The sequence below is a fragment of the Salvia hispanica genome, chromosome 3 (genome assembly GCF_029641045.1).
Source record: "Salvia hispanica isolate PSC_SH4W2 chromosome 3, Shi_PSC_v1, whole genome shotgun sequence".
Taxonomy (NCBI): Eukaryota; Viridiplantae; Streptophyta; class Magnoliopsida; order Lamiales; family Lamiaceae; genus Salvia; species Salvia hispanica.
In genome coordinates this window covers 44,229,724-44,254,068 of record NC_142694.1, presented here as the reverse complement: position 1 = coordinate 44,254,068, position 24,345 = coordinate 44,229,724, and the positions used below count along the sequence as shown (strand labels likewise).

At 39.2% G+C, this 24,345-nt stretch overlaps 2 protein-coding genes, 1 long non-coding RNA gene and 2 pseudogenes across 6 annotated transcripts; 1 reads left to right on the top strand and 4 right to left on the bottom strand.

The window, feature by feature from the left end:
• Positions 1-1,118: 1,118 nt before the first annotated feature.
• LOC125210587 (uncharacterized) lies at positions 1,119-1,908 on the bottom strand. Its single transcript, XR_007174377.2, has 2 exons — positions 1,608-1,908; positions 1,119-1,395 (listed from the first exon to the last, which is right to left on the bottom strand). It is a non-coding gene; the product is annotated as an uncharacterized LOC125210587 (long non-coding RNA).
• A 1,821-nt stretch (positions 1,909-3,729) lies between these two features.
• LOC148930897 (protein ORANGE-LIKE, chloroplastic-like) lies at positions 3,730-6,146 on the bottom strand (annotated as a pseudogene). The gene is made up of 6 exons (XR_016137082.1): positions 5,964-6,146; positions 5,604-5,690; positions 5,377-5,453; positions 5,144-5,271; positions 4,620-4,752; positions 3,730-4,140 (listed from the first exon to the last, which is right to left on the bottom strand). The product of XR_016137082.1 is annotated as a protein ORANGE-LIKE, chloroplastic-like (transcript).
• LOC125210999 (nuclear intron maturase 4, mitochondrial-like) lies at positions 6,068-12,856 on the bottom strand (annotated as a pseudogene). The gene is made up of 12 exons (XR_016137081.1): positions 12,566-12,856; positions 12,356-12,461; positions 12,225-12,267; positions 11,664-11,759; positions 10,926-11,076; positions 10,662-10,788; positions 9,984-10,096; positions 9,847-9,910; positions 9,366-9,450; positions 9,179-9,287; positions 6,460-9,070; positions 6,068-6,195 (listed from the first exon to the last, which is right to left on the bottom strand). The product of XR_016137081.1 is annotated as a nuclear intron maturase 4, mitochondrial-like (transcript).
• A 2,941-nt stretch (positions 12,857-15,797) lies between these two features.
• Positions 15,798-18,042, top strand: LOC125208944 (BTB/POZ domain-containing protein At5g03250-like). Its single transcript, XM_089066646.1, has 4 exons — positions 15,798-15,801; positions 16,092-16,183; positions 16,251-17,426; positions 17,491-18,042. Exons 1-4 carry the CDS (start codon positions 15,798-15,800, stop codon positions 17,938-17,940), a joined length of 1,722 nt encoding a protein of 573 aa, XP_088922772.1. The 3' UTR covers positions 17,941-18,042.
• On the bottom strand, positions 17,989-21,206 carry LOC148930896 (E3 ubiquitin-protein ligase WAV3-like). Of its 2 annotated transcripts, XM_089068498.1 has the most exons (3): positions 21,113-21,206; positions 20,476-20,638; positions 17,989-20,029 (listed from the first exon to the last, which is right to left on the bottom strand). In XM_089068498.1, exons 1-3 carry the CDS (start codon positions 21,136-21,138, stop codon positions 18,125-18,127), a joined length of 2,094 nt encoding a protein of 697 aa, XP_088924624.1. In that variant the 5' UTR covers positions 21,139-21,206; the 3' UTR covers positions 17,989-18,124. The 2 variants fall into 2 exon arrangements, with proteins under 2 accessions (XP_088924624.1, XP_088924623.1); XM_089068497.1 differs by lacking the exon at positions 21,113-21,206 and having other exon boundaries at positions 20,476-21,106.
• Positions 21,207-24,345: the final 3,139 nt, after the last annotated feature.

Genomic DNA, 24,345 nt, shown 5'->3' with positions numbered 1-24,345 from the left:
TATTAATACAAAATCTAGATAATTTCTTATCTACCAAACAACAACGAAGAAACCTTCATCCGAGCTTATCTTGAAACGAAGTCCGCATTTCTTATCTTATTTAACAAATCTTGTTATATCTCATCTTTCTTATCAAACGAACCCTTAGTAAATAAGGACTAAAATTAAGGGTGATTAAATATTTAAATAAGAATACGCATGTGAAGATGGAGATAAAATATTAATCAATGCAAATAAATTAGATAAAACTAAATTTATCACAATAAATACTCCTATCGTACCCTATTAGATGTCCACTTCTGCCACTTTTTACCATAAATAGTAAGTAGGTCTTAGAGCATTCACTATGGAAGGACCCTTCTTTTTTTTTATTATTTTCACATCATCATTTTATCAAAGGGCCTATCTATCTGCAATGGAAAAGCCCTTCCAGAGGGTCTATCACTTTCCATTTCATTTCCACATTATCACTATTTTATTTTAATCTTTAGCACATCTATATTTAATATGTTATCAAATTAAATATATTTAAATACAAAAATATTATAGTACATGAAATAAATTTTAATTTATCTCAAATATGTGTCAAATTATTAATTAAATGAAAACCTAAATTAGGCCATCTCTAATTTATAGTCCACTAATTTAATAAAATTTTTGCCCATTTATTTAATAAAATTATTGGCCCCTAATTTATAGTTTAAATATAAATTAGGGTTCCATTTTCTTAATCTTTCTCGACGAGTGCCACTTTTCTTCTCTCTCTCTCTCTCTCTCACACACAGCAAAAAGAAAAATAAAAATCATAGGGCCGATCGTAGGCCCTCTCACCATAATGGAGGGCCGACCCTATAGGATCGGCCATTTAGGCGGGAGGTGAGGAGGCTAATCATCGGCCCCTCCGTCGCAATGGTTGGCTGATGGGGGCCGATCTGGAAGGCCTCTTGTAACGCCCCAGAATTTCGTTCCTTTCTTTCGAGATAAATCGGATTTATTAGCCTATCATATTTCGTTTAGAAGTGGTGTAATCGTACTTTCCTCGTTGTATTCGACTTTGGAGTAATTTAAGTATCTTCGTTGGAGGAAATAAAATGCAAGGAAAATTTAAGTTTCAAGAATAAAAGTGGAGAAAATACTTTTATTAGAGAAATGTGGATACACTGTGAAGAAATAGAAATACATGGATGATGGAAATAGTACATGCCTGCAATTGTGATAAAATCAACATGCACCTATTCTACACTATCTATCCTACTTCTTTAATTCTCAAGTTTGGAAGCAAACTAAATTAGGGATAGAACCAAATGAGCTCAAGAGGAGCATCTTCTTTCTTTCCCTCTCTTTCTTAATCTCGATTTTGCTCCCTCCACAAGCTCCAAGAATGCCTCCATGTACCTACGAAGTTTACACCAAATTGGGGGTTAGAAAGTTACACACAAGTAAAGAGGGAGGGAAGCACAAGCTAAATAAGAGATGGAGCAAGTAGGTGAATAGTGCAGCTAGAAGAGCTACAAGATAGAGCATGAGGTAAGCCAATTTTTGTCACCACTTCATCTAACATCAAAAGAGAGTCAAGACAAAGAAGGCATAGGAGAAATAGCTCCTACACAAGCCCAAAGTAGAAGATGAGTCAAACTCTCATCTCCCCGTCGATCAAGGCCGAGAAATCAGCCAAGAAGATCAGCCACAATCACCAAAACGGCAAGAATCTCACAATCATCAAGCTCGAAAGTGAGAAAGCTAGCAAGCCCAAAGTAGGAGCCTTTGGCTCCAAGTCTCAAACCTAGCTTCCAATAGATTAGCACCATATAAGAGCCACCTTCCCCTTCACCTCCGCCACCCACTCTCGACACCACCACCCACTCACGACACTAAGCGCGGGGCGACGGAGAGGAGAGGAAGCGGCGGCGAAGGCAAGAGACCGCCACCACCGAACCGAAATCACCAAGCGAGGGATAAATTGCTCGAGGGCGAGTGAGGCCAAAGCGAGTAATTGAATTGAAGAATAAGCATACCAGGTGGGCTTTCTTTATCCAGCACACTAGTGTGGATATAAATCAAATACTTGCAAAATTATGAAAAATCATCTTTTCTCAAAATGGAGCTATGATTCTTTTCAAATTGTTGTCATGCCATAGATGTTTTGTTTTTTTTATGAATGTCATGGAATGGATTGTCATTGGATTGTCATGGAATGATGGGTGACCGTTGGAGCGACACTTGACTAGAATGAATGATGAATGATGAATGATGAATGATAAACGATGAACGATGAATGATGAATGATGAATGATGAATGATGAATGATGAATGATGAACGATGAATGATGAATGATGAATGATGAGTGAGGATTTATGAAAGAACCTAGTATACAGTCGAACTTTTAGCTCACAAAAGAACTTAGTAAGCTCAGGCCTTTTAAGAAAAACCCCCGTGCGATACTGTAGATGGATGACAACTATATATAATGTATGTTTTGTTTTCGGCACGTGTCCACTGAGTACTCCTGTACTCAGCCCTACATGTATTTATAAATGTGCAGGTTGAACGTCAAGAGGATGGAGTGATGATCGGAGTCGATGTTATCAAGTTGATCTCCCAACGATTCGTGTCTTCACACACGAAGTCGTTTAGTAAGGACTTATTCCGCTGCTCTTTTGTGAAGTGAGAATTGTAGAACCTCACCATCAACTCTGATTTAGTTGAGGAGATGTTTATTCTGTTTTCCAGACCATGTAATGAAATACTTGGCCTCTTGATATAAAATGACTTGGCCTTTGTGAAATTCTCAAGTTCTAGCCCTTTTTCTTTCCCGCTTCTTTAATCCCTCTTATTAGTCGTGGTTTACCCGCTTTCGCTATCCTTAGCAAAGTGCGGTCGTGACACCTCTCCATCGGCCAACCATAGTAAGTGCTCTCACATTTCGCTAACTCATTTCACTCATATTTTGTTATAAAACTATTATACAAAAGTGAGACTCATATTTCATTAATTTTTTCTAACTCACTTTCATTTACATTTCTTAAAACCCCGTGCTGGAATCAAAGTGGACAATTAATAGGAGATGGAGGGGTAGATAAATGATTAAAAAATACTGCTCCCTCCATCCCACTCAAGATGACCACATTCTTGAGTGGCACGAGATTTTAGGAAGTAAGGTTAGGTGGAATAAAGTAGAGAGTAAAAATATAGTTGAATATTTTAATGAGGAGAGAGGAGAGGGGAGGGGGTTATTTCCGTAATTAGATAGTGATCATCTTGATTAAGACAAACAAAAAAAGAAAAGTGGCAATCTTGAATGGGACGGAAGGAATACTATTAAAAGATGACTAATATTTAATTTTTGTTCTATTGGTTTCTTTCAAAAGCTTGAATTATGACAACATACCTTGACCTATTCCACAATGTCAATTAACCATCTCGTTTTCATCCATATTACTAATTTAATCATTGACAAATTTTATTGTAACTTATTCAATATTATATCTCACTATTACCTAAACGAAACCTTAAATAATTATTTAAGTGACCAAATGTACTCCATTCAATTTACATTAATTGTCTCATTTTTTTAATTATCGTCTTGTCCTCATTAATTATCTCATTTTACTTTTACTATTTTAGGTAAGAAAATCTTATAAGTAGTCCGTTAACTCATTCCACTAAAAATATTACTATAAATTAATAGTAATAAATGGGCCGATCATCTATACATGTCATTCGCAAAAAAATCAAGAGGAACGTCCGGCACGGTACAATATTATGAATTAATAGTAATAACAGGGCTGATCATCTATACATGTCGCAAAAAAATCAAGAGAAACGTTCTGCACAGTACAAACATTGTTACATTTGTTAATTATAATTGTCACTCACGTCCGTACTCCATACATTACTCTCCTGATAACAACAAACATAAACATACATCGTTCGATGATTCAACATCACATTGTTGAAATATGCATCACGGGGTTATATAGCTCCATATTATTGCAAACATCACACTTCTGGTCGAGGTACTAGAATTGAGCCAATCAATCTAACTGCCCTTGCCCTGCCCTCTAGTCGAATAGGTCAATACGAGGGTTGTGCTCACTAGCCATTATCATCCCAGTGCAAAGGCAGGTGGGGCACATTACCTGTAATCAAACCGAAACTAATCAGTAAACAAAACTCAGCAAATGCACAGCACTGATCTACGTAGCTAGGAAACTATATACATCAGTTCAATCTATCCAAGAATTCTAAATTTTTCATAATCTCAACTTCCAAATGTGTTTCAATGTTGAAAGGCTACATCAAAGTCATATATAAACCATCAAGTTTCTTCCTAAGATTTAGTTGAGGTAACAACATTAGATATGAGGTTAAAAGAAACACGAAAAGTCAATAATCAAAAGCTAAATCAGTAAAATACAAACGAATTAGTACTAGTCATGGAAAAGGAAAGAATGCAAGTCTTCTCCAGCTTATGGGAAAAGAAAGCACAAGAATCGCATTATATCCATCTATAAATAGTTCTATTGTTTGATTTTATTCTTTGTTCATTTTTTCGGAACAGTGTAGGTCATAAACCAGAGAGTTGATGCATATGAAAGAAATTCACAGAATTAAATACATTTCCAGACCCAGAGCAATTTTGACACCTGCAAGTAGTTGGTGAGTTCAACTGGGATCCGTAGCACTTGTCACAATAGGTTCAACGGACACACACAAACCGGTTGTTGAACAGCGGGCACATGACAAGTACCCTATCCAAAAATATAAGAATGTATGAAACATTATACAGTACTATATGAAATCAGTAAGAAAAGGGTTGGACCACAAAACTTTGAGTATGCAAAAGATTTACACAATAATAATGTTTAAGTCTACAGATTTCACAAAGTAGAATTATTCGTTAGATATGTAATATAATCAATTATCTTCAAATTAGACCAGCTGAGGGAAAAGATCAAAGGCCCGATTATATACCACACAATGTTGGAAAGTCTTCAGACACCAAGTATTAATGCACAATATTTCATGAGTTTGCCATGCTGGACTGTGTAGCATTAAGTATCACAATAACAATAAGGCCGTGGTTTAAGCGTTCCTAGCTTTGGAATGATAACGATATTTTATTTAAAGGTAGATACTTACCAGTTCCATGACAGTATTTGCATCTTTTCTTCTCTTGCTGCTCGACATTGTTAATCTCTAGCAGCATCAATGCTGAAATAACGCCCACCGCACCACCTGAGAACGAGGCGACAATAGGATCGACTTAACTGGATCAATAAAAGCACGTGGTACATAATTCCATGCAAAATCAGATTAGCTCAAGAGTTACAATACTACAACAGTTTTGGCTTAAAACTAAAGCATTCACGTACCTTAATTGCATAGGCAAATGCATTTTGCTTATAAAGTCTTCATACGAAGTTCCTCCTATACCCAATTTTAGCTCAAGCTACAACGTAAAAAGATTTTATATTTCAGCTCATCTCTTTGAAGTTTGAACGACGCATAGAATCCTGCCATTATTTCTTGCATCAATCATAAGAAACGAAACGGACAGACACAAACAGAACGTTGCAACTTCCCAAGATTAGGACCTTACAGTTGGTGCAATGAGACCGCCAAATATTATAATTCCAGATATGAACGAAAAGCTTGTCAAATACAACTGCTTCAGTGTCCTTGGGGTCTACTTCAAGAGAATGGATAACCTTGTTAGATACAACTGCACAAGATATTCAGAAATACAATGGGATTCAAGTCAACTCTGGTGTGTGGGTGTGAGTTGTAGGATAATTAAAAAAATGATAAAATCATGGAAAAGATAATGTATAATGAAAATAAGAATGGCTTGTGTCACCGCAAAAGGAAATCCCACAACAAGCAGGTAATTAAAGAATGAAGATAAGCCGAAAACTTCAATAGTAATACTATCATGTGCAAGATTACACAGGAGAGTTACCACATGGGGAAAAAAGGGAATTGATGATGGTATATCCGGCATCTCCTTTTCACGATCAGGCTCCATTTCATGCTTTTAATGCGTTGTTGCACTCTCAGTCTCCTCAACTTCAGTGAAGGAAACAAACAAATATTATCGTGCTGGCCGGCTTTTAATGTTGTCTTGGATCTCCTGCAGCTGCATCTGAACAAAATCTTGAACAGTCTCTGGCCCTTGTATAATGCAGAAAGTGCTGCAGAACAAAAGGATGAGGATTTTGACATGAATCATCTTACTACTACTAACACAATATCATCAAAGCATTCCAGAATAATAAAAAATCAGTTCTAAATTAAGATGCGGATTGCAAAAAAAAAAAAAAAAACCATGCTTTCAAGACAGAATCAATACATCCGTCAATGGCTAACCAGAAATACTAATATACTTTGAAATACTAACCAGAAATACTAATATACTTTGAAATCAAGAAAAATCTATAGAACATTTAAGTTATCACCTTAGCTGCTGCATTCCATAGCTATATTTCTGCAGTGGCTAATTTTTTCCAATCTCAACAGCATGGATGGATAGAAGCAACATGTTCAAAGAGCAGAATTCACCTCCAAGTACCAAATCCTATTGATTGAAGTGATATGTTTCCAAGAAACAAATCTTTCACATGCTTTTTACATAATCCTATTCTTCTCCTGTGTAAGCTGGGATGTATACAACTTGAAAATCCAGTCTTCCAAGCTGGAAATTTTTGTCTTTCCATTACATGAAGAGTATAAACACATGAGACTAAGGCTGAGCACCCTATGACGAAACAATAGCAAGGGCGGGACTCACTCACCATTCTAGCCAAAGACAATGAACATAAACCACTGTATTGTATTCCATACATTAAGGCGCCATCAAAGTTATATTCCGGAGGAATCAGTTCCGTGATTGCTTCCTCAAGTTCAATATCTTCCGTTGAGGGGATTCTGCTTAGCTCTGAATCAAATTTCTTCTCTATATCTAACTCGTGAATCCTATACTTCACAGCTAGTGTTCGGATGCATGACATTCTTACTTGATCACAGATTAAGTGCTTCACTTCATTAAAGTTGTTGCATCCCCTGTACCATCTTAGCCAGCGGTGGAGTATCCCTGTAAACAAATCAATGATTTGATCGTGATCCAGTAAGATTAGTACGTAGCATGGCCGACCATATCCCTCCCTATTAGTCAATCCATAGCGATGAAGACGTTTCATTAAGACGTTTAGTGGGACAACAGTTTCTGTTGTAAAAAGAGGTTTAGGTGAAGAACTTGAGCCGGTTAAAAGTGCGAGTGTCGAAGATGACTCGGAATCAACATAGTCTTTAGCTCGTTTCTGAAACTCGAAGTAAGCATCTCTTAGTTCTTGTGGAAGAGCCGGTTCTACAACAAGCTTAGTTAACAGTTTTTCTTCATTCCCTACACTTTTAGCATTTACATGCCGCATCCAAATTTTCAGCAGCACCTTGTACCAGTGGTCTGTTTTCATCCCAGATCTACGATAGTAGGAAATTTTATGTAAAATGGAACTAGTATCAGCTAATTGTTTTATCTCCGACTCTTTAACCTTTTTGAGTCCATGAGCCAGCCACTTCTTCCCAATTCTGAGAGCTCCTGCATCCCAAGACTCTTGTTTCTGTTCAGCAAATATCTTGACTTTGTCCTTCAACTTGTGAACAGCTCGTAAAGCAGGAGTCTCTTTCACGTGCCTTCTGACCAAAGTACCAAGAAATTTAACACCACGTGGATCATTGGATGCTAAAATATCAGATTTATCATCTACCTCCAAGTAGAGAGAATTCTTTAAGAACCCTTCAATTTCAGACTTGAATGCCAACGCGGTTTCTTTAGAACCGGAAAAGGCAAAAAAGACCTCATCCATAAAGCGACAACAATGAATCCTTACCCCTGAGTCCATTCCAGAATCGCGTTGTTGCAAACTACTGCCGCTTATCTGTTTCCTAAACCAGCCACGGAGCTTTGAGTGCAACTTCTGTTCTTCAAACCCAAGAGTGTGTGAAGTCTCGTAGTGCATTGACATCCTGTACACCTCACGGTCAAAGAGATCAAGATATATGTTTATCAATATAGGTGAAAGGGGCCCCTTCTTGTGGAAGACCATGCCCTTTAGGAAAAGATCCAAACTCTACATTGAGCACCCTGGCTTTAAACATATCCTTTATAATATCACATAAAACAGGATCTTCTATCTTGCCCTCCATTGATGACAGGAGTTTTTGAAGGATGCTGTCATCAAGATTTTTGTTAATAGGCAAAGTGAACCACCAGTCCGGATCAGGTATCTCTTTGCAGATATACTTCAGCGCTGACCAATGATCTCTATTACTTCGTAGACTGTGCGAAATTCTAGAGAAGTGAGGGCGGTAGACAACTTCCAAGACTATTCTAATGGCTTCTTGAACAACCCTTAACTTTAGTTCTGGTAAAACAAGTTCCTCTTTCTTGAACTTTGGCCCTTTCGACCGCATTGAATACGTATGGGCCCCAACATCAAAGTTTCCATCAGCTAGTTCTTCCGCAATGGCCGAAAAGGGCAAGTCATCACCATCTAATTCCAAATCAACATTAGAGGTCAATCTTATACAATCATATGCATCCTTTAGAGTGCTGGGATCAGCAATCACTTTCATCATGAGGTCGTGGTACTTCCCATTCCTGTATTGTGCTTTCACCTTCTTCTTTATTCGCATCTCAAGAAACCTTTTGATCTCTACACGGGTTTTTGGTTTTGATTCTTTGTTGGAAACTTCATAAGATTCTTGAACCAATGACGCCAAATTCTTAGCCAGGTCATTTTTTTCATATCTTTCATCAACTCGATGGATTTCTAGCCCGGCTTTGTCAGTTGAGTTTAAGGAAACCTCCATCACCAAGTTAGCCAAATTCTTGGACAGTGGCACTTCCCTAATTCCATCATCACCTTCACAATACTTAGTAGGCAGTTGATTTGGATCCCTGGTTGAATAAGGCAGCAATCTCCATCCACGTTCTGCAACAGCCTTTATCACTTCCCCAACAGCCTTCTCAGTATCATCAAGTGGAACATACTCCCATTTCTCACAAATCTGCACAAACCAGTTAGATACCATTTCCTAAGTAATCAGTCAGTATTAGTGGATAAATTAGGATTTACGAGTAAAAAAGCTCAAAGGATGTAGGTAGCAGTTGCTTACATTTTCTGTACCGGTGAATGGTCGAACTGCTCCTCTGCTATGCAGGGTTCTGATAAAATGTGAAAACTTCCATGTACACCGCTCTGCTCCGATTACATACACAGGCTTCCTGCAGTGTCAATCCAGATATTGGGATAAAAATTTGCTAAAACGATAAATAAAGACTGTGAAAGGAGTAAGTTTCTGCGCAGCTACACTCAACATGCTTACTGAATCAGCTGTAATTACAAAAGCATCTGCTAAAGCTAGATGTCCCATATGTGGATTTGGATCTGAATGATATCATACCATGCAATTTAGAATAGCTCTTGAAGAGGGAATTTACTGATATTATTCATTAGAACGATCCGAGCCTTCATGTAGTAAAAGATTTTCTTCAAAACTACAACAATTATACCTTCGTAGATGCTAATGTAGGAAAAGAACAATGGTAAACAAAAGCACCAAGCAAAGCCAGATTGAAAAGAAATGTTTTCTCAGAGGAGAGCTAATCAGGGACAAAAAAGGAAAAGGGAAACATAAAGAGAGAAGAATATTTGTTCCACAGTCAAAGAACAACGAGAAACCACCAGTCAATGTGAATACAGTGCTATGGGGTCTCCAAATCTCTTTTATTCAATTTCAAGGAAATATATGACAGTCAGATGGTATGAGATTCAATTAAGTACCTTGATCGTTCCGAATGTATACTCTTGGATGGTTTGAGAGTTCAGTCAAAATAATTTCAGACACCTGTTTGTTGCAGCCATGAAAAGGAATTTAGCTTCAGATGGATTAATACATAAATTCTGAGGAGAGTAAGCACAATCTTGGGAGTTCGACGAGAAAACGATATTCTGATGCTTCCACAAGTAGGAAGAACACTTTTTAATGAAGCTGTAAGCTGCATTGCAAGATCAGCACCATATCTGCAATGTCCTGTGGAAGAGAGAGATTCAAGAAACGGTTAATGACATTGCATTTTCCAAAAGGAGGTTCCATGAAGAATTGAAGATAAATGATGAACCTTATAGAAGTGAAAAGTGAAGAAGAAACATAGAAAGTTATTAGATTCAGATTAGTATGCAATGCAGCATACAAATGGTTATTTATGAATATATTTCATGAGAATTGAGTTAAGATTGTAAGAAAAATGAGTTTGACTAATCGCCTAAAGAACCACCTAAAAAACAAATATACGGCATTCAGAGGCAGTGTGATGAAGGTTGCACATGAGAACTAACATAACACAGAAGCATTTTCGATCAAAAACTTGTAGCATTGAAGAAAGCATCTCAGGATTGCATATTGTACATGCAACATATCATGCTCTATTTGTATTTAGTCTTCTGATTACTTGTAAATGTGCTAGCACAGTGTTGATATTATAAGTGATGAGGTGCGAATGCTGACATCAAGGTAAGCGCTAAGCGGTAATGGTTTGATCATTCCTACTAACACTCAAAAAGTTTAAGGGTCCACAAGAACTAAATGCATAACCTACTTGTAGGACCTCCAACGGAAACAACAAGTAAGGGCTTAGGCAAGAGTGCCATCTCATCATGCCATGCAGAAGCTGCACTTCTCAAAGCATCAGAATCAGCCTGGTGTAGAGCTCCCACTGTAAGGACCTAAGAGAAACGTTTCAGCTATATAAAGCTTATAATCAATGTCAAATAATGGCCGACAGATGAAACTATTTTCAGATAAAGATTCGAGATTTTCTGTGGCCAATGAAATCCTTCGACCGATCAAGGAGTAAGCATACCACATGTTTATCAGGAGGCTTTCGAGGTGTTACCCACCTTCTTAGAAATAAAGGGATTTGTTCTCGTGCCTCAGGCGATAAGGGGTAATAATCATGCTGAGGTGTTATCACTAGATCAAATCTGTGTAGACGAGACCTTGGGTGTTGTATCCGAAAGCAAATAACAAAACATATTAAATTCTGAAGGGTGATGTTATGCTTCCCAACTAGCACAGGTTTACTAACCATACTCCACTTGCACACCAAATAAAAAGGTTAAAACTTCACCATGGTTAGTGAGAGCCATGAAGATGTTGAACTAGTAAAACTATTTCCACAGAGAGACACACACAGTGAGAGCAGTCATTGCAAAACCTAAAAATTTCTGCTTGTGAACAGAAAAGAGAACCAAAAGAGCTTATATAACTTTATACCCTTGGAGTCCGATCAGTCAATGTAGTAACGCAATTTTCACCCGTTAGCATTATTTTCACTTTATAAGACTGTATCAGGGCCCATGGAAACTAATATTCCTTTAGATTTTAGCATTCCAAATATGATGTGATTCTAGTTCGGGTATCAAGACACATATTGGATTTGCTAAAAACATAATAGCTAGGTACATGTCAAAGAAATAAATACTTTTTTTTTGGCAAAACCCTAAAGAAGGGTTTAAAGAAATGAATACTTTTTTTTGGCAAAACCCTAAAGAAGGGTTTAAAGAAATAAACACTTAGCACAATAGCACCTCATCATACCTGAACAAGAAAGACATTGTCTGGAACCAAATTCTTGATGGAACTTGCTATAGTGATGGTATCATGACCTGATGCAACCACCAAGATGGGGCCATCCCTTAAAGAAAGCAACTTCAGAACACACAGAAGCATATACAGGTTCTCTTATATGTATTTCTCACCTTATTAGTTATACACCTTTAATTATGTCAAACTGTATCGGCTAAACTATGAAAGATGAGCATAATGAAGAGAGACATGCATCTAAGCATCCTTCATAAATAGATATTGCTTCATAATATTGTACCCAAGTTCCAAACCGAGTTACAAAGGTAGCATGATAAGTTTGCATACTTTCCTTAGATCAGCAGAAAACAAACCCATAAAAGAATACTTGAGATGTGAGTGGTTTGTAGCAAGATGCTGAATGAATTAACCAAATATATATGGTGAGAAACTAAATGCATTGCAAAAATGACAATTGAACATCTTTTGGCCTTTCGAAATAACCAATGCCTATCCAACAATATACGTAGGATATGATTCAAAAGAACAATCAAGTTGATGAAAATAGAAAATGCACCTCTCAAATGTGGGATGAGCAGCTTTGGCGATATATCTTGCATCTGCCGATAATACCATTAACAGAGGCACAATAATGAATCCTCTGTCAGATGAAGATATAGAAACAAAGTTACAGAGCTTATGAAATACCTGCAGGAAAGGGCATCAATTTCTTCGTTGGTTTACCACGAATCCACTCAACTAATTGTTTGTGCACATTATATGGCAACCAACGAAGTTTATGCCGATTAACACGCTGCAACAATTGGAGAGTTTATGAGCAGACATCACAAGATAATTGACCAAACTACGTAGCACATTGAATCGAGTTTTCGTGAATTGAGGATAAAATTCGCTTACATAGAGTGTGTATCTATCCATAGCTCGAAGCAAGCCGATGCACTGATTTTGGGCGCCGGCGACGCCGTTTCCGATCACTATGGCTCTGCTGATCACCCGCATTGAGTTAATTCATCACAAAATTCATGGATTTTCTTCAATATAATTCAGGGTTTAGGGTTTTTGGAAATTGACTTATGCTGAACATGACTTGATAAATAAAATTCAATTTTAGTTAATTTATTTGAAGAAGATCTAAATCAAAATGTGGTTCCATTTTAAAATTGGAAATAGATAACAAGCTAAGCTTAATTGCATGTCTACTACTACCACTACTGAAAAAATACAGTTGTTGTTACTTAGAGATTATATTCAAATAAAGATGAATTAATTAAGTTGAAATGAAATGCAAAACAATTAAATATGTAATCAAATTATGGACACTCTTGTAATGAGTTCAACGGCTATAAGGATCATGTTCATCGATCATTCCGAAAGTACTAAACATATTTTAAAAATTATATAATGAATGCTAGTCAAACACATAGCAACAAACCTCTAATCGGTAGGTTAATAATCCTACACCCTACAAACAAACAGTACGTATTCAAAATTAATAGATGAAAGATCTAAATGAAGTAAATTTTATATATACATTCGAGATTCCTACTCTTAATTAACAAGTAAGAATCCAAATTATCACATCTATGATATCGTCCAACTTCTAGGTGCAAGAGATAAGAAATTAGAATACATAAATTTCACATTGAAGATTAATTAAGTCAATATTGATTATGATAGTTGTCCTAATAAATATTCTGATGATCTATAACTTAGGTTTAGCATGTCCAAGTTTACTTGGATCACTAGCCAATCACATCAAAGTCAATTAAAAATCAATTGAAATGCGACATTTTCCTTGGATTGACTTGAGGTCAATCAAATTATTTTTGCAGTACTGTTTGAATAGTAGTCATATTACAGAAACTTTAGTCCAAGAGTCATATCACATATTCACATTTAGCATGAACCCATTAAATCAAACCGTTTTGAACCAAGGAAACTGGCCAATTCAGTCATGAATTGCTAGCCGGTTAATAAACAAAATTGGCCAGTTGGGTCATGAACCGGCCTGCCGGTTGAACTGTCCGGTGTCATCAACTCTAAACAAAGGTCACACATAAAAAATGTATAATCTCACAAATTGACACGTAATTGATAATCTTCGCACTACCATAATAAACCTGCACTGCACGTCATAATATAGTAAAATTTTAGTAATCTTTTCTTTCATCCAACTAGGGTCAAAACTTTTAATCACAAAAATTAAGAAATTGTATAGAAAAGTAGGAGAGATAGAGTAGGGGATGAAATAAAATAACAATGATTGGATGTTCTATTTTTTGTAAAAAAAAATGATTCAATTTAATTGAGACATAAAAAAAAAAAACTCAACTTAGTTGAAATAGAGGGAGTACTATATACTTTTCTCAGTCTAAAGAATGCTAATCATTTTTAGCAAGATTTTGAAAAATTGTTAGATTCATGTGATGAACGGAAAAAATATATCACATTCATTCATAAAATAAAAGTAAAAAAGTGAAGGAATTGTGGTGGTCGTGGAATAGTGTGAAAAATGCAAAATTATTGTTGTTCAATAGATCTAATTTATACACCCGTAGCCTGAATTTTATTTGAGAAAAGACAAAAATAAATACACATGAAAAAATTTTGTATGCCCATGACGCTATGCGAATTAACATATAAATAGAGCTATATATCATTTTAGTATTATTGTGTAATAAATTAACGTTCGTTTTACAATTTTTTTTCGTATAAATTACGCTGCACTATTTATAATTTATTTATGTTGGTATTTGACCCGATTTCGTTATTTCTTGGTAAAATCATGCTCGAGTGTATTTCGGTTTGTTTTGTGTCATTACGTGGAGCTTTGGAGCTCCGTAAATATTTTTATTTGTCAATTTAATTTGATATCTCTCTCTTTTTAAATATTTCACTAGGATAATAACACAAACTTCATTGTCCCACTTCATAAAAAATATGATTAATTACATAGAGTAGCCATTATTTTTTTTCTCTAATTTGAAAATCTAATATAGAATTTCAAAATGTCAACTTCTCCCCTTAAATCAGGGCACATTTTTTTATATTTTTAACTGAATGCGTAGAAATATTTTTAGTCTGTCGCTTATTGCTGATTGCGACAATAGAATTAAGCGCCTCAATGAGCGTGATTTCTTCATTTTTTTAATTATATATATTTCCACGTATAAAATAAACTTTACCTAACTCGTTCAAACAAAATTAAAATATAAAGAAGTTTGAAAATTACATAAACTACTCGTATATAAGTCATTTTCATATATAAGGCTTAGGCAATTTTCAGGTTGATTTTATTAGATTGTAGTATGCATTTTGGTATATATGGTTATTTGAGTTGGGATCATCCCATTAATTTGTTTGGCCATCCATATCAATTTATTAGTTTCACATGCATTGAATTATGACTAAGGTTAACACTCAAATAAGAGTCAATAAACTTTCAGTCTCATAGTAGAATTTTGCTAATAAAATCAGATTTCAAAGTACGTACATAAGAAAATAACATGCTTCTAATGTAGCAAAACAATTAAGATTGTATGACACACACGTGTCATTAACAATAGCATGCATGTAAATTACTAAACTTTTTGATAAAATTCTTATTTGACACACTAACTTAAAAAACTTGAATTTTTTTTGCACGCCACAATTCGAAAATTGTGTAATGTTGCATGCCAACTTAAAAATGGAAAAGTGTCAAAAGTAGAGAGAAAAAAATAAAAAAAAATAAATGCGAGAATACGATTTTATTGAATCAATTAAAATGACATATTCTGAAAGTTTCTTCCGTATATTTCGTGGAAAATGTAAATTGCAGTTTATGTATGGCTTCGTGGTGAACAATGGGAAAAAATGGCATGCATGAAGTTGGGTTCCAAATCAGATGTGTTTCACTTGGAAGGCCAAAGTTGGTCAGTCCCTTTTCTGATCTGATCTCATTTATTATTCCTTTTTAATCATCCCATGGCTTAATTTCTTAAGAAATGTTTTTAATGTGATTCAATTTTGTTTTGAGCTATTTCATATCCAGAATTCAATCAAACCTAATGCTTCATTACGATCTATTCATTAATCTGATAATTATGTTCTTGATAAATTGTTTTTCAATAACAAAAATGACCGAGAGATGGGTAATGAGAGACATATAATAAGTGTATGAGTGAAAAAAATCTAGAGATACATACAGTGACAAGTGACAGACATTCGAAAGACTCGTTAGGCAATGACGCCGCGGGAAATAAGATGTGAAAGAGATGTAGACGAAGAAATAAAGTAAGATAGAGTGACGAGAGATACGACCACTAAGATAGAGTGGTGAAGTAGGAATTTAGGGATTCAAATCAGTCCTAATTTACTTGGTGAAAATCACAAATGTATGGAGTTCTTGTGAGAAATTTTGATGATCATATTGATTGATGAGCTGTTGAGGCTTCTCTCTTCAGGATTTGCACCACTGGCCTTCCTAGCGATGTTCGTGTGGAAGTCGGAGAGACGTCCTTCCATCTCCACAAGGTCTCACTCTCTTTTATGTGATGATCTTTCTGTATTTGTGCTTGATGAATCAATTTTTTTGTTGCAGTTTCCTCTTCTATCAAAGAGCAAATTTCTTGAAAGAATCATCCATGATCAAGCCGACGACGACGTCGTGTCTCTCCACGATCTACCCGGTGGAGCCAGCTCCTTCCTCTTCATAGCCAAGTTCTGCTATGATGTCAAGTTCGAGCTCACTGCAACCAACGTCGTGAGCCTCAGATGCGCGGCCGAGCACCTCCAGATGACCGAGGATTACGGCCAGGGCAACCTCATCTCTCAGACGGCCGCCTTCCTCCAGCAAGTCCTCGATAATTGGGAATGCACCGTGCAAGCCCTCGAGACCTGCGATGCTGCCCTGCCCTATTCAGAGGAGCTCGGCATTATCGCACGCTGCATCGACTCTCTCGCGGCCAAGGCCTGTGAGGAGGAGGATAGGGGGGGCTGCTGGCCCCACCGCGCCCACCAAAGCCCTGTGTCGAATGGGACATACTCTGCTGCCTCCGAGCCTTGCTCCCCGGTTAGGGACTGGTGGCACGATGGCGTGGCCGTGCTCAGCCTCCCCATTTTTAAAATGTTGATAAGCGCCGTCTCTAGCAAAGGGATGGCGCCTACTAAGATAGGCGGCGCTCTCATGGTTTACGCGAAGAGGCACCTCCCTTTGCGTGGGAGGTCGAGATCAGGCAGCTTCTGCGAAAGGGAGCATGAATTGGCGCATTCGTTGTCCGAGGAGGAGCAGGGGACTCTGGTGGAGGAGATCGCCGAGATGCTCCCTAGCCAGAAGGGGGCTTTGCCAGCTGGATTCGTGCTAAAGCTTCTCGAGATTGCTATGATGTTGGATGCTAGCCCGGGGTGCAGGGAGATGCTGGAGAGACGGGTTGGGGCGCAGTTGGATCAGGCGTCGTTGCACGACCTTCTGATCCCGAATACTGTCCCCTTGGAAGAGACCATCTACGATGTCGAGTGTGTGCAGAGGATTGTTGATTACTTCTTGGATACGGTTGGAGACGAGGAGTACGAGGGGGGCGAGGAGCAGTCGGTGGAAGGGTTCGACTTGCCTCCGGTCATGAGTATTGTTTCAAATCTGTTGGATGGATACCTAGCCGAGGTTGCAAATGATGCTAACTTGAAGTTGGACGATTTTGTGCTCCTTGCAGCTTCGCTCCCGGACTATGCCAGGTCGTTGGATGACGGGATCTATCGCGCCATCGATATATACCTAAAGGTATCTATGCTCTTGTTATTGTGTTTTTTCTTCTTGAAATGATGTTGAAGAACAATTGGTGTAGGCACATCCATGGTTAACAGAGCAGGAGAGGGAGCTGGTGTGTAGGCTGATGAACTGCCAGAAGCTATCGATCGAGGCAAGCACGAACGCAGCTCAGAACGAGATGCTTCCGTTGAGGGTGACGATGCAGGTCCTATTCTTCGAGCAGCTCCGGCTGCGTTCCTACATGGCTGGGTGGTTCGTGGTCTCAGACACACTCGGAGGAGGGAGCAACGAGCGCCCCTCTGCAGTGAGCTCGGTGGGTGGGTCGGATGTGGGACTTACTCTGAACGAGGTGAGGGCGCGGGTGTCCGGCCTCGAGAAGAAGTGTGATAGCATCAAACATGAGATAAGGAAGGTGACAAAGGGGAGATGGATCAACTTCTACAAGAGGTTTGGTTTGAAGGTTAGAACTAAGTCTTTTGATCTCAAGGCTGATGCTGCCAACAAGTCTCCTACCAATCAAGATTGAATTTTTCATGTTTCTTTTCTTGTTTCTTCATAGAAATCAGAACATATATGAACAGAATAACATTGCAGATTCTTATATTTAAAGTGGATAGTTCATATCTCAGCAATACAAAGCTAATAAACCATATACCTTTATCTACACAACCCCCAACAATCAAATAGACTAAGAAACACCAGTAGTTATCCTATCTTGGCTTCGGTTGTGAAGCAAACGACCACGATGGCCGTAGGAGTCTCTGGGCCGAGGGGGTGGCCAGCAACGTGGCCTGTGAACGTGTCACCATCTCGACCATCGAAGGTGTCTGGTATGCTTGCACGAGGCTTGAACCATCCATCGAATCACCCCTGGCTGTCGCTCTCTGCCATGAGTGTGAGCTTAGTCCGGATAGAATATAGGCCCGCCCCGATGCTTCATATACATGCCTGCTCGCCATCCTCTCTTGCATTTCCTTGAGCTCAGCGTCGAGTGATATGCAGAGCCTGTCATGTGACTTGGCTGATACGGTTGTTGATAGAGCCTTGCGCACGTTCTCCAGTATGGAGACAGCACCAGCTAGGTCTCTGCTCTCAGCTGCAGTTCGAGCTTGTGCCATGGCCTCCGCTGCTCGGATCCTGTTGTGTTGTCTGTCGACTTCAATTGAGACGTCTTCTCGTCTGGCCAGGTCGGTCCTCTCGATTCTGACCTCTTTGGCTTCTAGGGATACTGATTCTTTTGTCAAGGGGTCATTGTAGACGCACGTCACCTTCAACAGCAATGTCTCGTTGCTTGAAGTCTCGGATGGGACGTTGATGGAGAGCAGGAAGTCCCTCTCCTCATCTGCATACAGATCTCCAACATCGATAGTTCCTATTCGTTGATTGGACAAGATCCGGTTGCGGTAGCTTCCAGCTTTCAGTGAGCCAAGACGAACGCTCGGATGAACACACTCGATTTTAACACTGAGAGCCTTCACCACGACGCTCAGAAGGCCACCGATGCACTGAGCAAATGCATCCTGAATCACGCTCTCGGTCTCAATGAAAGAAAAGGTACCTCCTGAGATCTCCGAGATTGAGTGCATGGATGATGCATCATGATCAGCTCCAAAGCCGAATGCATGAACCGGAATCTTGAAACCCGAGGCTTCATCCGGACGAATGGACAATGGAAGCAGCAGCTGGTAGTTCTGGCTGCCCACGTTGCTGTTGACTGTATACGTATCCTGTCCATCCGACAACAGGATTATACTGGCAACAAGGTTGCTCTCCCGCCGGTCTTCCATTATTTTCGCACCTTTTCGCAACCCCTCAGCAATGTTGGTTCCTCCATTGGCAACCAGAGAGTTAACAGCTTGTAGAGCTTGCTGGCGTCCAGCTTCAGACATTCTCCGGAGGGGGAAAAGGCGACGCGCTGTTGATGAGAAGGCTATGACAGCCAGCCTATCATTGGGGCCAAGGTTCTGTATAACGAACCCCATAGCTCGTTTAAGCAGCGCAAGCTTAGTCCCCGCCATGCTCCCGCTGATGTCAAGGACAGTGACGAGATCCACAGGAGCACGAGGAGTCTGCATGATTTTGGTGCTCCTGTCAGCATTGTGCCAAGAATTGGAGAGTGGAGCTTTTAGGTGGACCAAGACGGTGAAACTGTCTGACACGCTCGTCTTTGCAACGGATGGAACCTCGGTGTATGTCAAGACAGTAACTTTCCTCTGACCATCATCACCATCAGAAACTTTCTTCTCGGTAGAGTCTATCTCGTGATCCAGTGACTCGTCATCGTTGAAGACTGCTGGATCGGGAGCCCGAAAATATGGGGCAGCATTACGCATGGAGTTCGAACGAGCAGGAGGCAGACGACGGATCACGGTCATGAAGTCGTTGTTCTGGTGCCAATCTAGTGAATTTGTTCTTGCTTTACCCTTTGGACGCTCCAAGGTTGGGCCTTGCAGAGGAATTTCTTTCCATTTTGCTCTGCAAACTGGGCAGATTTGGTTGCCATGTTTCACATTTGAAGCAATGCAATGGAAATGGAAGGAGTGGGAGCACTCGGCCATGAAAATCGCCTGCCCGTCTCCGCGCCTCATCGTCGCCAAACATATGGAGCAAGTCTTCTGCAAACCAAGACAAGAAACCATCTAAGATAATGCAGAGAGTGAAGTCAAAGGGGAAATGAGCAGAGAGATTAAGACAACAAGATCCAATCATAGTATTAAAAGCGTTACATATGTTGAACAAACAGCATTAATCTTACCAAATTCCAATCTTAGTACTAAATCTTCATATGCTAGCTATGTAAACCACAACCAATTAAAAATCAAATTCAAGCATTTTGGCATAAACAAGACATGTAAAGCTAAAACCCCAAATGCTGAAAACCTCACAAATTTCAACATTTATTAGCTAAAAGACAAATCACAAGACTGGATACTACTATAATCCAAGAAATAGCAGCAAATTCATAATCAATAAGTTCATGGAAAAATAGGATTACATAAAAAGAAGCATAATCAAAGCAAAGAAATTGGTAAAAGGGGGGAAAGGGAAAAAAAGGAGAAACCTTGGAAGAAGATCTACTCAAACTCTTGGAGAGCCTGAGCCTATTGGAAGAGGGAGTTGTCGGAGCAGAGGTCCAGTCACCCGGCGGTGAAAGCAGGGCGGCGTCGGAGCGCCGCTGTGACGGCGGCGGCGAGTCATCATTGTCGGCCACATGATTTCTGGGACTGTAAACACACAGATTCAGCCCAAAAGCAAGCTTCAATTTCCTCCACTTACTCCCCATTTTCAATTTCTTTCACTTTGCCACACTCAAGATTCAAGAATCCCACACCAAGAAGCTAAAAAACCTTTCTTTTTCAGATAGGGAAAACAAGAACCCTTTTTTCTAACCAAATCCAAGGAAAAGTTCGGTTCTTGAAATGGGATTCAATCAAAACAGGTTAAAAGCTACAAAATCAGCTTAAGCATGAGCAACCCCCCTTTTGTTTGAAGAAGAAAAGTAGGAGGATAAGATTGGTGAAAGAAAGAGGTGATTGTCTATGGGTTTTGAAGAGAAAATCCTAGTATAATCCTAAGTGGGCAGTGAAAGGGAAAATGCTTCACTCTTGTTGTTGGCGGCCATGAGAGAGTAAAAGAGAGGAGTTGAATAACAGCAAGTGAATGAAACTAATCAAACTATAGAGAGAAAGTGAGCTGACCTCTTTTGTAACTTTGTGGGGTGCATTGATTGGTGGGAGAAGGGGGCTTTTGACCTTGCCTGTGGTGTTTGTCTGTACAATTTATGTATATATACTTATAGAGATGCCCAAGGTTTTCGGTTCCGGCGGTTAACCGCGAAACCGGAACCGCCGGTTCCGGTTCGGAACCGGAACCGTGACAATAATCTTGAACCGGAACCGTGATAATTTGAACCGCGGGCCGGTTCCGGTTCCAAATTTAATGAACCGAAACCGTCACCGAACCGCCGGTTCCGGACGGTTCCGAACCGCCGGTTAACCGGCGGTTTCACGGTTCCGGCGACGTTTTCGAGGCGGCCAGCTATCGGTAGGATGGTCGGCTTTTTCAGGCGGTTTTGCAGGCGGTTTTTTACCAAAACCGCCGGTTAACCGTGAAAACCGGCGGTTAACCGCCAAACCGGCGGTTTTCGGTTTTGGCGCGGAACACAAGGCTGACACGTTGCAGCTTCGATGGGATGTTTGAGTGCAGGTGGTCAGACGGTTTGTTGACCAAACCGGCGGTTTCGGGTGTAAAACCGGCGGTTAACCGGCGGTTCCGGCGGTTAACCGGCGGTTCCGGCGGTTTTTGACCGTTTTAATTTTTTTTTTTTTTTTTTTTTTTTAAATTCGAATTTTGAATTCAATTTCAGATTTCCCCCCAAATTTTTATCTATAAATACCCCCCTCTATCCTCACTTACATTTACCCCACTCTTGTGTTAATAAGAGTTTCTCTCTTCAATCTCCCAATTCTCTCTCTTTGTCTCCCATTTCTCATTGTGCTATTTGTGCTTTCATTTGAATTATTCAAGTGCTACTCTTATATTACGCATTGTTATACTTGATCTATAGTTCTATAAGTTGTCTTTCTCAATTGCTAAAACAAAAAAAAAATTATAAGTCCATATTTCTACTATAATTCCATAAACTATCAAGATGTCTTCATCCCGAGAAGGTCGTATTGATAAGGGAAAAGGAAAGTCCAAGAGGCCAAGTCGAAAATCCGTTATTGATGAGATTTCTCAAAGGAACATGGATATGTGGCAGGTTAATATTTATTATCTACTAATATTATTAATTATGAATTACATTACATTATTGTTCATAATGTTATTTGATACTTTCGCTACAAATATTATTTTGTAGAATCGAGAAGAGCAAGATATGGCCAATGCTATTGCTCTCTCCCGCTCTCAATCCCAAGGCGGACGTGGATATGGAGGCGATGCTTATGTTGGTAGTGGTAGTGGTGCTCCCGGTCCCGGTGCCTATTCTCAACAAATTCCAACCCCGGTGAATCTTGATGACGACGATGATGACGAGGAGGAAGAGGAAGAGGAGGAGGCGGAAGAGGAACAACAACAAGAAATGCCACCCCCACCCCCACCACCAAGGAGTCGTCGTGGTCGTGGTCGTGGTCGTGGACATCCTCCTCAGCCTCAACCTCCTAAACCAGTTGAAAGGACTTTAACCTCAGATATCATGGTCAAACATTTCAAGAAGGTACGAGATAGTACCGATCCGAACACTTTTAATGTGTATTGCAACTATTGTGAAAACGTATACACATTACGAAAGAGTGGAGGATATGGTACATTTACCCGTCACATGGAGAAAGCGCATCCGGTCGAGTTTGGTATCGCTCCAACCCAAACTCAACTCAACTTTCAACATGGAGGCGGGACCGGGAGTGGGACGGGTTCATCCCAAACATCAGGTATGTGTAGCAATACTCTTTTAAAATATGATCATAAAAATGCTCTTAATGTGATGTCTAGATTTGCTGTGATGAAACATTTTCCATTCAATGCTTTTGATAACGATGCTTTTGAGTCGAGTATGCGACAAGTTTATAATGCCGCTGCAAGAAAATTGAGTCGAACTTCTATGACTCGAGCTGTTGTTAGACAATGCATGGAAAAGAAGGTGCAATTAGGTACGTTTATTGTTAACTTGGGTCATAAAGTTTCGATTTGCTCTGATGTGTGGACTGATTGTTTTTGCAAAAATTCATATATGGGCATTACTGTGCATTTCGTTGATCATAGTTGGACTTTGAACAAACGTTTGATTGCATTTCGGGAATTTCCCGCACCACACACTGCACAAGCAATTGCTCAATTGATCATTCAAGTTTTGAATGAATTTCAATTGATCAATAAAATTTTTTCTGTTGGTTTTGATAATGCAAGTGCTAACACTGCTAGTATAGATGATCTCATCAGTGCATGTTCTCCTGTTATTGATGGCAAATATTTTCATGTGCGATGTATTGCTCATATTTTGAATTTGTGTGTTCAAGATGCGATCGATTTGTGGCAAAAGTATGTTGATCCTATTAGAACTGCTGTTAAATTGATTCATAACAAAGCTCCTATTGGTAGAGCTTGGAAGAAATATTGTCATAGCAAGCAGTGCAGGTACACCAATTTTCGTTTGGATGTTTCAACTCGTTGGAACTCGACGTACGATATGTTGGAGTCGACTTTGAACCACATTGAGTATTTATGTGATTTTTTTAGAACTTGCCCGCATGTTCCTTCTGATTTGCTTTTGATACCCTCTTGTTGGGACCACAGCATGGATTTGTTTCGATTATTCCAAGCTTTCAAAAATGCCACTGTTGAGTTATCCGGTGTTTATTATCCTACTTCTGTGCGTGTTTTGGAGCATTGCATGTATGTGGCAATTGGTTTTAAGACATGTGTGAAAAATACTCAATTCATTGAGTTGAAGGCTATTTTGTTTTATATGGTTGAAAAATGGTTGAAATATTTTGCGCGTATTCCAAATGTGTTCTTGATTGCAAAATGCTTGGATCCAAAGTGGAAGTTGCATGGTGTGCATAAAATTTTAGACATGTATTATGGTTGTTTGCACGATTTGGATTTTTCTCAACTTCGCGAAATGGGCTTGACAAGAGGAGAAAGCTTCGAACTAAATCTTCCGAATGTTGAAGAAATCAAACTAAGGTTAGATAGTGCGCTTCGTGCTCTCTTCGGGGAATATGAAATGCGATATAACACCATTCACCAGGTACGTGCTCCTCCTAGTCCTTCGACATTTGATTTTGGTGGCGGGAATTATAGCAATGTCATGATTGATCCCGATGTAGTATCACAATTGCAAGATCTATACGGTGCTACAACCAATAGGACTAGAGCTACTAGTGAGTTAGATATATATTTGGAATCGCGCTCTATTTTTCAAAATCCA

Coding starts and splice junctions, on each gene's coding strand:
- LOC125208944 (XM_089066646.1), top strand. Junction 16,184..16,250: donor CGTCCTTCCATCTCCACAAG/GTCTCACTCTCT, acceptor TTTTTGTTGCAG/TTTCCTCTTCTATCAAAGAG. Junction 17,427..17,490: donor CCATCGATATATACCTAAAG/GTATCTATGCTC, acceptor CAATTGGTGTAG/GCACATCCATGGTTAACAGA.
- LOC148930896 (XM_089068497.1), bottom strand. CDS start 20,697: ATGGGGAGTAAGTGGAGGAAATTGAAGCTTGCTTTTGGGCTGAATCTG. Junction 20,030..20,475: donor TGAGTAGATCTTCTTCCAAG/GTTTCTCCTTTT, acceptor CTTGGTTTGCAG/AAGACTTGCTCCATATGTTT.